This window comes from Culicoides brevitarsis, chromosome 2, assembly GCF_036172545.1.
Source record: "Culicoides brevitarsis isolate CSIRO-B50_1 chromosome 2, AGI_CSIRO_Cbre_v1, whole genome shotgun sequence".
Classification (NCBI taxonomy): Eukaryota; Metazoa; Arthropoda; class Insecta; order Diptera; family Ceratopogonidae; genus Culicoides; species Culicoides brevitarsis.
The window spans coordinates 19,473,947-19,486,507 of record NC_087086.1 but is presented as its reverse complement, the minus strand read 5'-3'; the positions used below and the strand labels follow the sequence as shown (position 1 = coordinate 19,486,507).

Sequence of the window (12,561 nt, the reverse complement as noted above, 5' to 3'; positions counted from 1 at the left end):
TTTTTCTGTACAAACATCAAACAAGCGTCTGACTGAGGAGGGAAACGTGTAAATGTAACATATTTCCATGTTCCATTCACGTTTACTTGTTTCCATCTTCCTCGATGTTATATCAGCTTTTTGTGATATTAGAAGACATTATCTCATCCCTATTTTCACCTGTTACGCTCGCTTGACGTGTGTGTGCATAACTGAACTAGAGAATGAAAAATATCAAGCAGTTGTATGATTTTTTTTGGCTCGTACGCACATTTTCCTCACAAATTATCACACCAATTTCGTGATATGATGCTCTATGATGCTCTTGTGACGTACAGCGTTCGTTCGTTCGTACTTACACTCGATTCACGAATGTTCCGATGCTTGCATGGATGCACGGCAAAAGTATGCGCAAACCTTTTAGAATTTCCGTACAAAAATGTTATCAGTGATAGACGAGTCGGAGAAACGTACGGAAACATTTTTGTAACAGTATATAATCAAAAATCCATTTCATTCACATTTAAGTCATGAATCGACATTGCAATTGATAAGATCAAGAGAGAAAAATAGTAAAAAAAAATAAAATAGTGAAGAGATTTGAATTTATAGAGAAAAATATAAAAAATTTCAAAAAGTGTCAATCGTTATTTAATTAAAATATTTTATTTGAAAATTTAGTGGAAATAAACTCCAAAAAAGGACCGAAAATTGAGTTGAGAAATAGAAATATTTATCAAGAAGCAACAAGTGAAATATTTAACTAACAGAATTTTAAAGAAGAAATAATTTTGTGAACGAAACATTTAACGGTAAGTAATTTTATTTAAATTAGAAATATTTTTAATTTAAATAGCAGTTTTCGTTTGTCAAAATAATTTAAATTAACAAAAAAAAAAATTTTCAAATCCCCAAAAATTAATATTTATTTCATTAAAATACAAATTTTTTAATGAATAACAAAAATAATTTTGAAAGTAAAAATAATTACATAAAATAAATATTTGGTCATTATTTTTAATAATTTTTGTAAAATAATTTATCAAAAAATTGTTTTAAAAAATAAAATTTTATCAAATAAATTTTTTATATTTAATTTAATTATTTAATAAATAATTTTTAATTTATTTATTTTAATTTATTTGTCAAATGTTTTTATCAAAAATATATTTTAATAACTTACATTGAAATTAAATAAATTAAGTAAATTGAAAATTTTATTAAATAAATAATAAATTTTAGAAATTGAATTTAAATATTAAATTTCAAACAAGGTAAAATTTCTCAATTTTTTTAAAAATAAAAAAAATAAATAAATTAATTATATTTATAAAAAAAAAAATTAAATAAACTAGACGTCTCCACTATCGAACCACAATCGAAATTCAATCATCTTTCACCAATGCGGATCAAATTTCAATTTTCCATCAATTAATTGTCTCCAAACCATTTTGTGAATGAATGAATTAACATTCACAACAACCCTCCAAACAAATTATTAGAGTTACTGTTAAACTCTCTTTAGCAATTTCATCGTTTTACGAAATATGAAAAATGTAGGTTACTACAAAAGTACTCACTTTGCATAAAATAACATTCAATTCTTCAAAAAAATGGCAATTTTGTAACCACTTCACATTTTTTGTGGCAAAATGAATTTTTTTGCGGTGATTAATTGTCGCTCATTAATATTCCTGCATTGTCTGGGTGACTGTTAATTTAAAGTCCATTTATTAGTCGGTTGTTCGGGTTTTCTCGGTGCTTGAACCTCTTTCTCATTTTAATTTATCACCGTGTGCAAAAATAAAAGTGTCAAATAACGTCCGATGATACTCGATGATGAGCAAAAACTATCAACCATTGTTATGATTATCCGCTCTTTGTCTCTCTCTCTCTGTTTTGTATCATAATATTACACCGTCTCGTGTTGCAAACTCTATTTTTTCCTATTTTACGTTCACAACTTTCATAAAAGTCCGTTTTCAAAGCAATTTTTTTCTACTGCTGCAAGCACGAGACAAGAAAATGAGGAAAAAAATGGAAAAAACAAGATTGGACGCAACACGGTCCATTAGATACTTGTCTTCGAGTACATTTTTGTAATTCTAGTGTAAATTAAGTTTAACTTGTTGAATGTTTTTTGTATAGTGCAAAAATGGCAACTACTTTTTATGTTTAGTTAATGAAATATGACGCAGCATAAATAATGCATTAAAGAGGTCATTTTGAAGAATTTTCCTTCCTCTCCTTTGTTTGAATCGTGTCAAGAGCTCCTTTGATGGGAATACAAAGCTTCCGACAAACATCAGTGGTGCTACATAATTGATGCGAAATAGATCGATAACCCTTCTCGTTCATTGAGTAATAGAGCAAAATTCCTTATAATAGTTTATTTTAACAATATTTCTTTTAAAATAACACAGTAACGACGACGTACAATGTGAAATAAAATATAAAATAAAATAAAAATAAAATACACATTTTATGACCTTTCAACAAGAGGAGTTACGAGAGTTGATCAGCATGCATTAGAAAAACATGAAAATTTTCATTAAAGACGAATAATATTAATGGAAATTGATTATGGAGAAATATTTTTACAAGAATTGATTGGTTTTCGTCTGGTATTTGAGTTTTGTTGTCTTAATTGAGTTGTGTGAAAATTGCTTAATATTTTTCTTTCATACATGAAATTTCAATGGAATTTTGCAATATTCTGAAAATTTTACGCAAGAAGGAGCACAAAAATGGTCGTTGATGGAAAACAACGGGATTTTAAAAGGATTTTGGTTGCGACAGTTTCTTTTGTTGATTTGAAAGAGTTTTCAGTGTAAATGCTCGATTTGAAGCTCGCGTTTTTTTATAAAGAAAATTATTGTATGTTAAATCTAGTTATTTTTTAGTCAAAAAAGTATAAAATTATTTTTTTCTAAAAACAAAAATTTTAATAAATATTTGATGATAAAAATGAGAAACAAACTAATTCAAGTCTTTTTTAAAAAAAAAGAACTTTTGATTCAAAAACTAAAATCAATTTAAAACAAGTTCAAACTACTAAAAATAAACAAAAATTAAAAAAAAAACATCCTTTAAATAAATTTAGTTGCCTTTAAAAAATCTAATTTATTCATTCAACGCACCACATGCGAAAGCCCTTGGTAAGTCTCATATACATAGTGTTTGGGATGAAAATGCCATCAATGCAAGATCTTTGACAAGAAAAACCATCTTTTCCAATAAAATATAAAAAAAGATAAATTTCATGGCATTTTGACTGTCATCCTTCTTGGCCCAGATTGGTGAGGTATTTTCCATTACAGTCGTCATGAGATAAAACATATAAAGTTACGAAAAAAGAACAAAAATTCAGTAGCGATTAGGCTAGCAAAATTAAAAAAAAAAATAATAAACCAAAAATTTTATGGTTTTATGAATTTAGACAAAAATTTTTTACCGAAAAAAAATTTCTATTTAAAATTAATTTTTTTATGATTTTTTAAAAATTAAATTTAATTTATTTTTTACATTTTTTTGAGCTCAAAATTTTTAAAAAATCTTTATGAAAATAGGATAAATTTTTTTAATTAATTAATTTTCAATTTTAATTTTAATTTTTAATTTAATTTTAAATTTCAGTGTAAATAATAAATTTATTTACTGAGTAAAATAATTTTTACATATTTTTTTGCCTGAAAAAAGGTAAAAATTATTTCACTGAATTTAGATCTTACCACTTCTCTAAAATTGTTCTTTAATCTCTTAAACGTGAAATATTAGTCCCAATTATTACTCGAAATTCGAACACCTTAAACTCCGATCATTTCGTGTCTTTCAATCCCTCGACCGATATTTCGCAACAAAATTCCCAAAACAATACAAAAAACTAAAGAGAACCAAAAATTCACATAACGGAGCTTTTAAGGGTTCACTTACCATCCTCCCTACCTTTCAAATAAAATTTTTTGAATTCAAAAGGCCCGCTCCATTGTATTCCTTTTATTACAAAGCTAGACAGAAAACGACTAAACTGTTGACCGGATTCCTTTTTTGTTCCTTTTTTTTGCAGGACTCTTGTAATTTAATTGTTCTAATTGTGTCCCCTTTTTGACCACGTTTTATTCTTTTACGTTCACTCGTCCTTGCATTTTTTACCCCACATCCTTCATATTGACGTCAAATAATGGAAACTCAATGATTTTTTCACGAAAGTCGAACGAAAGTGATGAATGTCACTTGTTCCGCATTTCAAAGTATCAAAAAACGAGGTCGACGTGTCTAGAATAAAAATCTCTCTCTTGCATCACCTCAGCGAGTCATGTCAAGCATGACAATGCTGACAAACAAGCAACAAGTAACAAAAGAAAAGCACACGTGAGGAAAGGGAAAATTTTTAAATTTATTCGTGTTGCGTGGAATGTATGCTAATAATTTTTTTTTCTTTTTCGAAAAATGTCATTTCCAACATAATTGGCGTAATTAGAGAAAATTTCAATCAAACTTTTGAAATCTTTCGATTGATTAAAAAGATTAATTTTTAACGCAAAAATATCAAAAGGTCGCCTCAGACAGAAAATATTGAGCGATTGAATGTTTTGCCAACTAAAAATAATCTCTTTTAATCCTTTCCTGTTTGACTTGTGGCTTTAAAACTTTCACTTTTTTGCGTTTCTGCACGCGCTCCCAACAACACTTTCAATTTTGCGTTTAATTTCCGCCTTACGCTTAAAATAACAAAAGGATAGGTGGGTGATGATTGTTCAAACAAAATTAGCTTGTATTCAATTTATTCGTACTAAAAAGGGGGTTCCTTCGTAGTTGATGGCATTTTTTTTTTGTTTAATTTTGAATTTTGACTTGACTCATCAATGTATGATTTGGAAACAAAAATTAATTGTCTTTTTATCATTTTGTTTGTCTTTATATTTCGCGTTCAACGTTTTTTTTTTAAGTCCGAGATAAAAAAGATTGCTTAATTGCCCTGAAATTAGCCTAAGAGTAGATTACAACAAAAAAAAAAGCAAACAATATAAGAAACTTTTCTCATCAATTTTGGTTTGTACTTTGCTATGATTTTATCTCCACCAACGCATCGATGGTGTCAGACGACTTTATCTCAGGGAAGAAGTTTTTTTGGATAAATCCATCAAATTTTTATAATTAAACAGAAAACGTGATGGCTCGAGATTGAAGCTTGATGGACAACAATGCATTTGTATACAATTTTATTTTACGATATCACGACTAAATTAATTAAATGACTTTTGACTTTTTCGACGTAAAAAATTCAGGGCGAAATGCAAATTAAAAAAAAAATATTTTAAAGAATTCGTTAAAGTAGCTTTAAATAATTTAAATAATATTATTTTTATGGAATTTTTTTTTTATATTTTTTTTCTTTGTTTAAAAATTTATTATATTTTTTTCTATGATTAGGTAAAAATAATATTTTATTTTTAATTAAATTTTAAACTTTAAATTCAAAATTATTTTAAAAATTAATTTTTTAATTTGATCAATTTTTTTAAAATTTATTCATGTTAAAAATAGCATGAAAAAAAAAATTAAATAATTTTTTTATTTATCAAAAAATTAAATTAAATCGATTAAAATGTTAAAAATTTAAATTAAATTTAATGAAAATTTAAAAAAAAATAAATTAAAGAACTTACCAAATTCTGACCAAAAATTGACCACATATTTTCGTAACCGCAAACCAAGTAGATTCCAATATTTATTTTCTTCTCAATTATCTTCTTTTGAACCAACATTCAACCATCTGTTGATTCAAGGAAAACATGTTAAAGTTTACTTTTCTTCCCTTGTAATTTTCTTTCCTCACTTGGAGCTAACTCTTCTTCAACGCGCTGCAGTAACGTTATGCATTGCAAGGGAATTTCATGCATTATTGATGGGTAAATCATGCATATAGCATGTATTTTATAATGTCAAACAAGGCTATTAACTTGCATGTTATATTAAAATATACACGGAGATACTCACTATGTGAAGATAGTTTTGAACAAGGTTTTAAATAAACGAACAACGAGCCAAGTATCAATATATTTGAATTATTATTGCTTTCATTGTGACGTAAAGTGTGCGCTATTTCAATATCGGATCAATTTAAATATTCGATGCATTTCTAATATTTTGAACATTGTTGGAAATGAGGTGAAAATTCTTGTTATTTTATGAAATTACTGTAATTCCGCTTTCAATGACCGATATAAAAATTAATAAAAAGCAAATAAAAATTGCTTGAACAAATTTTAAATTTTAGAAATTTTTTGAGAAAAAAAAAAATAAAACAAAAATTTATACCAAAATTAAAATAAATTAATATTATTTTAAAATAACTTATTTTTATTACTAAAAAAATAATTATTTTTTCATTATTATTTAATTTGATTTAAATAATTTTCTCGAATTTTCCGGTGATGATCGCTGACTTTGAACTGAACTATAAATATTATTTTATAAAAATTGACTTTTTTAAAAAAAATAATTTTCTTAGAAAATTAAAAAAAAATTTGATTTTCATTCCATTAAATTAAAAAAAAAATAAATTTTTAAATTAGCTTTGGAAAATAAAATTTCTGAATTTTTTTTTATTTTTTGTATTATTTTTTTGATTTTTTATTTTTTATCATTAAAATATTAATTAATTAAAATAATTAGAAATTAATTATGAGAAAAATGTTTCCAGAGATTTTTTTGTTAAAATACTAAATTTATCACAATTTTTCTTCTCTTCAAATTGTATGAGAGAAAATTGTCATCATTTTTACTGGCAATAAATGTTAAAAAAAATACAAAACTTTTACTCACTCAGCAAATTTATGCAAAAACTTTCATTGATTTCAGAAAAATTGGGTTAAAAAAGTTTTCAGTTTGGTTAATGATGTGCAAATAATGACGCGATATCATAACATTTTTGACATTTTCAATAAATTTCAAATGAAAAAAAACGATCTCAATAAAAATGTTTGAAAAGGGTACGTCAATGACTCCGAGAAAAATAAATAAACTTAAAAAAAAAGTTCTCGTGCGTCAAAGAAGTGTCTCCTAGACCTCCAGCATTTTCCCATAAAGGACTTCTTTCACATGAAAACGGATCCGCAAGTAATTAATGTATGCAAATTTCACACATCCAACACGAAAATTAAACCTGCGTTCAGTCATTATGATATTATTTTATCCCAAACTGTGAAAATGTGTTTTTTCGTTCCAACAGACATCACAAAGGCATTTATTTTGTTTATTTAATCGTCGTGTTCGTCTCTTGTTCCATTCTAATTTTCTACACGTGTAGCGCATCTCTGTGCGACAAATATGACACCAAACGTGATGCGATGACAAAAGAATGACTTAATTTCTGATGAAAATGATTTCATTATTATTGCTATTATTATTTAGTTAAAATGGAAGCCGAAAAAGGGATAACTATGTTTTTTGGGTGTTTGCGACGGTGGCTGCATTCAGGTGTAATTAGGTTTTTGTTACCGGAAAAAGTAATTAAAAGTTTTGTCTATGTTATTTTTGATAGAAATTAAAATAATAAGTAATAATAGTTTAGTTTTAAATTAATTTTGTTGATTCTTCATTTTTGTTTTTTTTAATTTTTTGTAACACTATTTATTTTGAAGTTTTAAATTTTTTAATATAATTTTTAATTTTTATTTAACATTTTAAAAATTTATTTTTAATTTTTTTTTTTAAGATAAATATTAAAATTAAAAAAAATTATTATTAAATTTATATGCTTTTATTATTAAAATTTTATTTTTTTCTTTGAATTTTTATCAAATATTTTTTTTAATTTAATTTCCTTTTAATTATGAATTTTTATTAAAAATTATTTAAAAATAATTTTTTTTTCTTTAAAATTTTAATTTAATTTCTTTAAACTATTTTATTTTAATTTTAAACACAAGAAAATAATAAAAATTATAATAAAAAAATTTTTAAAATTTAAAATTTTTATTTTTTTTAAGTTTTATTTTTTTAAATTTATTTACTTTAAATTTAATTAAAACTTTTTTTTTTGAAAAAAATAAAGATTTTAATGAAAAAGGACCACCAAACCGTTCCTCATTGAAATAAATTACCGCCTTTAATGATAATTACCTGAGGAAGCTCACTAAAGAGCACGTTTCATGATATCATGTATCATATTTTATTATATTTCACTTTCACGAATTTCCTATGAAGACACAGAAAAAAAAAAATAATTAGACATTATCACGTTGTGACTCCTACTGCAAAAAATATCAATTTCATCCCAAAATGTCGTATAAAAATCAACATTGATTAGACTCGACGAAACTTCTGCAACATGTCAATTACTCGTCAGTCACGTTCCTTCCTGTGTCTGTGTGTGTGGGGGTATCTAAAATTTTTGATAGATAACTGGTCTCATGATACATTCATAAAATGTTGATAGCAAAAGCTTTTAATCTCTTAGCATTCCGAAAAATTTCGACATACATGTCAAAATATTTATAAGAGGTAAAAGTTTGTCAAAAAGAAAAATGTTTTATTTATGAGTTGAGTCATAAATTGCTAATTTTTCATGTCTTTCAGTACTTACACGCGTAAACATATGAGGAGTTAATTTGCTAGTCTGATGATAAATTTGAGCAGATTTACAAAATTATTATCAAACATATTTATTACTGATTCCCCGGAACTAATATGCTTTGTTAAAAATCATGTTTTTACGGTTTACAACTTTTACAAGGAAGCCAAAATTACCATAAAATTTCGTATTCACAAAAATATGTATTATTTTCAATAATCGACTGATTTCATGTGTTATTTTCAATGAGTATCAAATGATTTGTGAAAAATTTAGATTTTATCGATTTTTTGCGAATTCTTGGCACGTGTTGCCGATTTAATGCTTTAAAATTAAATTTCTGTGATTTTCTTGAAAAACAAAAAATATTTATTTTTTGATCTTAAAAAAAATAATTTAATAGAAAAGTTTGTCTAAGTACTTAATTTACTAAAATTAAAAGAAAATTAATGTAAACGAGCCGATAATTAAATTTAAATGCGGGATCAAACTCAAATAAATATTGCTTTTGAGACGTTTTAATTGTCTCGCGAGACATTATCTTGAAACTTTGGCACTTTAAACAAACAAAAACACGCGATTTTAATTAAGCCCACTGAATGCGAGAGGAAATTTCCTTAAAACGACATTTTATTGACGGTCGACAAAATAACGGTAATTAATAAAAATATAAAATATTACCTTCCCAAGGACGTCCTAATATTTAACAGACAAAAAAATGGCAAAATTTGAATCCTTTGATGATTAATTACTTACGATTTTTCATTAAAATCCTTGACCGTAATTCTTTGACATTTTTGCACGTGGAATCTGTCGTAATACTTAATTGTTTACATTTTCGTCAAAAATTCAATAAATATTTGATTGATTTCTAATAAAGAAGAAAAAAATAAATTTTTGAACAATTTGATTTCACAAAAAAAATTGTTTGAACCCTTGTTTAATCATATTGAAAGTCAACAAATAAATATTTGCAGGAAAAACAATCTTTCAAGTTGTGTATAAAAATAAAAAAAATCCCTTCGAGCAGTTTTCTTTGAAGTGAAGTGTATTGAAAAATGTTTTTAAACTGCACGTCATTTTTTCTGTATTTTTTTTTTTATTTTTTTTTTCAACGCAACAGGTTGATCTTTTCAATTGATATAAATAAACCAATTAACCACTTTTATTTTTCTTGGAAATTACTCATTTAATCTACAAAGAAAAAAATATTTAAAAAATGAATTTAGTAAATTAAATGTCATGTGGTTAGCGTTTGATATAAATTTCATAACGCGAGTCACTTTTTTAATTTTTGTACATTTTTCGTAAGGAAGCTATTTTTTGCGGGTGATGGCAGTTAATTTTAATCTACTAAATTTAAGTAAATGTTTGTTAGACAGACAATTTTCGGGGTATAATAAAAGAAGATGAAAGATTTTACTTTTAATATTATTAAATCATGGGAAACCCCAAACTGCATAATTAATAAAAATTAAATATTTTCTTTCGTACCGCAATTTTAGTACAAAGATGCGGTTTTTATTAAATGAAATTAAAATTTTTCAGACAAAGAAATACGTAGAAAAATTTTAATGACTTTTCGTTTTTTTTCTTGAAAAAAAATTTTTGCTGAAAAAAAATATTTAAAAAAAAATTTAATGAAACATTAAATTTAAATATTAAATAAAGTATGAAAATATTAAAATTAATTAATAAATGAAATATTAAATTTTTATTCTAAAAATATTTAAAAATATTAAATATTTTGGTATTTTTTTTTTATTTTATTTAAAAATTTAATTTATATTTAAAAATTAAAAATTCGACTTTTTATTTTAATTTTATTTATTATCATTTATTTTATTTTTTATTTATTTATTTATTTTTTTTGACAATTAAAAAGAAATCAAGCAAAAAAAATTTCATAGTTAACTGTATGATAAAAATTCAAACAGAAAAATTTTACCATTTTTTTAATGTAAACAAACTTTTTCTTTTCTCTTTTCAGTTATTGTTCACATCCGGCAGCAAAAGCAGGAACAAAGAAGGAAATTGAAAATACATATTAGAAACCACAAAAGCACAATTAACAACAACAACAACAAAATGCATTCAACATTCGTGTCATTACTAAAAGTTTTATTGCTTACCCTTGTGGTGCTGATGCTTGCGCAAATATCGACAGCCCGACCACAACCATCAATTGACAGCCAGGTAAGAAAGGTACGTTTATTCTACAATTCATTATCGGACTTGATTATTTTTTTTCACAAAAACGTAAAATTATTTTTTTTAAATTTCATTTTTTTTATCCTCTTTATTCATTAAATTTCAATTTTAAAATTTAAAAAAAAAAATTTTTCATAAATTTTAAATTATTTTAAATAATTAGGAAAATTATTCCCTTTAGAAAAAATCAATCTCCACTGAATAAATTTTCCAATTTCCATCAAGTAATAAAAAAACGCGCATTTAAGCAAATTTATTTCTAATTGACTGGGAATTTATAATCAACTCGAGAGAATTTATGATAAAGTGCCATGCGTTTAAAACACATGTCTGACGTGCGATAATAAAATACTTTTAATTACTTTTCTGCGCGTTGCCTTTATTTTATGTCATTGACACATTATCTGCCACTACTGTGCAGTGATTTCCAGCTGATTTAAATGAAAAATTTTTTATGACACATTTCCCTTCTTTTGCAGGATTCGTCCGATAGCGACACCACGTTGGAACTGCAGAAAATCCTTCCGTTGATAAATCGCTTGAATTTCCGCAACAACGAGGACTTGGCTTACTTCTTGAACAGCTATGGCGGAGGTGCGCGCGACAATGCCTTGAGCGGTGCTGGCGGCTGGGGCGAAGAACGACTTTTCCGTGGACCCGAAATGAAACGTCAAATTCGGTATCGACAATGCTACTTCAATCCCATTTCCTGCTTCCGAAAGTAAATTAATTATTTTTTTCTGCACTGAGGTATTTTTCGTCTATTTTATCAGTTCCGTACTTAAAAAGCTTTAAAATTGACTTTTTTTAATGTTACACGTTCACAACAAAAACAACAACAAAAAGAGCACAATTCACACTTTGCACACTAAAAAAAAATAATAAGAAAAAATATTCATGTTTATGCAAAAAATTAGTCCGTACATTGTAAAAATTTATTAAATTATGACTATATCAATACCTGGACGCAGGACATGCAAAAGGAATGAACGTGATAAAAAAAAAGTCTGTTTATTCCACGTCCGAGTCACGCTCGTCTATTTGCCACTGAATATGTTAAATTGTGTCCATATAAAAAAAATTATCTTCTACTAAAAATTAAAAAAAAAAACATTAATAACAAAAATGAGTCAAATTTAAATGTTTATATACAAAAAAAAAAAAAATATAAAACTAATAAAAATGAGCCTATTTAAATATTAAACACTAAAAAAATATATAATTAAACAAAAAATGGGAGAGAAAAGTATTAAAAACTAATAAAACATAAGAATTGCATATAAAACGCTGAAAAAAGTTCAACCAGCCTATTCCCCGTATTTAACTTCAGCGTAAAATGTATTTTTTTGTTAATAAAATTATTAAAATATATTTATTAGAGGAAAATAAACGCACTGAAAATTGATGTAAATCATTGTTGATGGTCCCTAAAAGAACATTTAAGAGGATATTTGAACAAGATCAAAATATCGAATAAACTGACTAAATAAAATATATGTAAAGAAATACAAAAAATTAAGGAGAAAATGTTACAAAGTATTATTTTAATAAATAAAATATTTTAAATTAAGTTTAATTGAGTTGTTTTTCTATTTTATTTATGACCTGATTTTTTTTAAATTATTAGAAAAAAATATTGTGGAATAAAAATTAACAACTACCAGTCGTCACAACTCAAAAAATCGCCGGGCCCGCTAATTCAATATTTTTAATTAGCGCTTGAAACGCAACGAAACGCTGGCGCAATTTGAATTTTTTATCATGTTTTTTCGTTAAACATGTATTGAAACATT

At 25.4% G+C, this 12,561-nt stretch overlaps 1 protein-coding gene across 2 annotated transcripts; it reads left to right on the top strand.

Moving 5' to 3' along the window:
* Nucleotides 1-570: 570 nt before the first annotated feature.
* On the top strand, nucleotides 571-12,244 carry LOC134831620 (uncharacterized). 2 transcript variants are annotated; one of them, XM_063845409.1, is made up of 3 exons: nucleotides 571-791; nucleotides 10,548-10,753; nucleotides 11,248-12,244. In XM_063845409.1, the coding sequence occupies exons 2-3, from the start codon at nucleotides 10,646-10,648 to the stop codon at nucleotides 11,491-11,493; spliced, it is 354 nt and encodes a 117-aa protein (XP_063701479.1). In that variant the 5' UTR covers nucleotides 571-791; nucleotides 10,548-10,645; the 3' UTR covers nucleotides 11,494-12,244. The 2 variants fall into 2 exon arrangements, with proteins under 2 accessions (XP_063701479.1, XP_063701478.1); XM_063845408.1 differs by having other exon boundaries at nucleotides 10,548-10,762.
* Nucleotides 12,245-12,561: the final 317 nt, after the last annotated feature.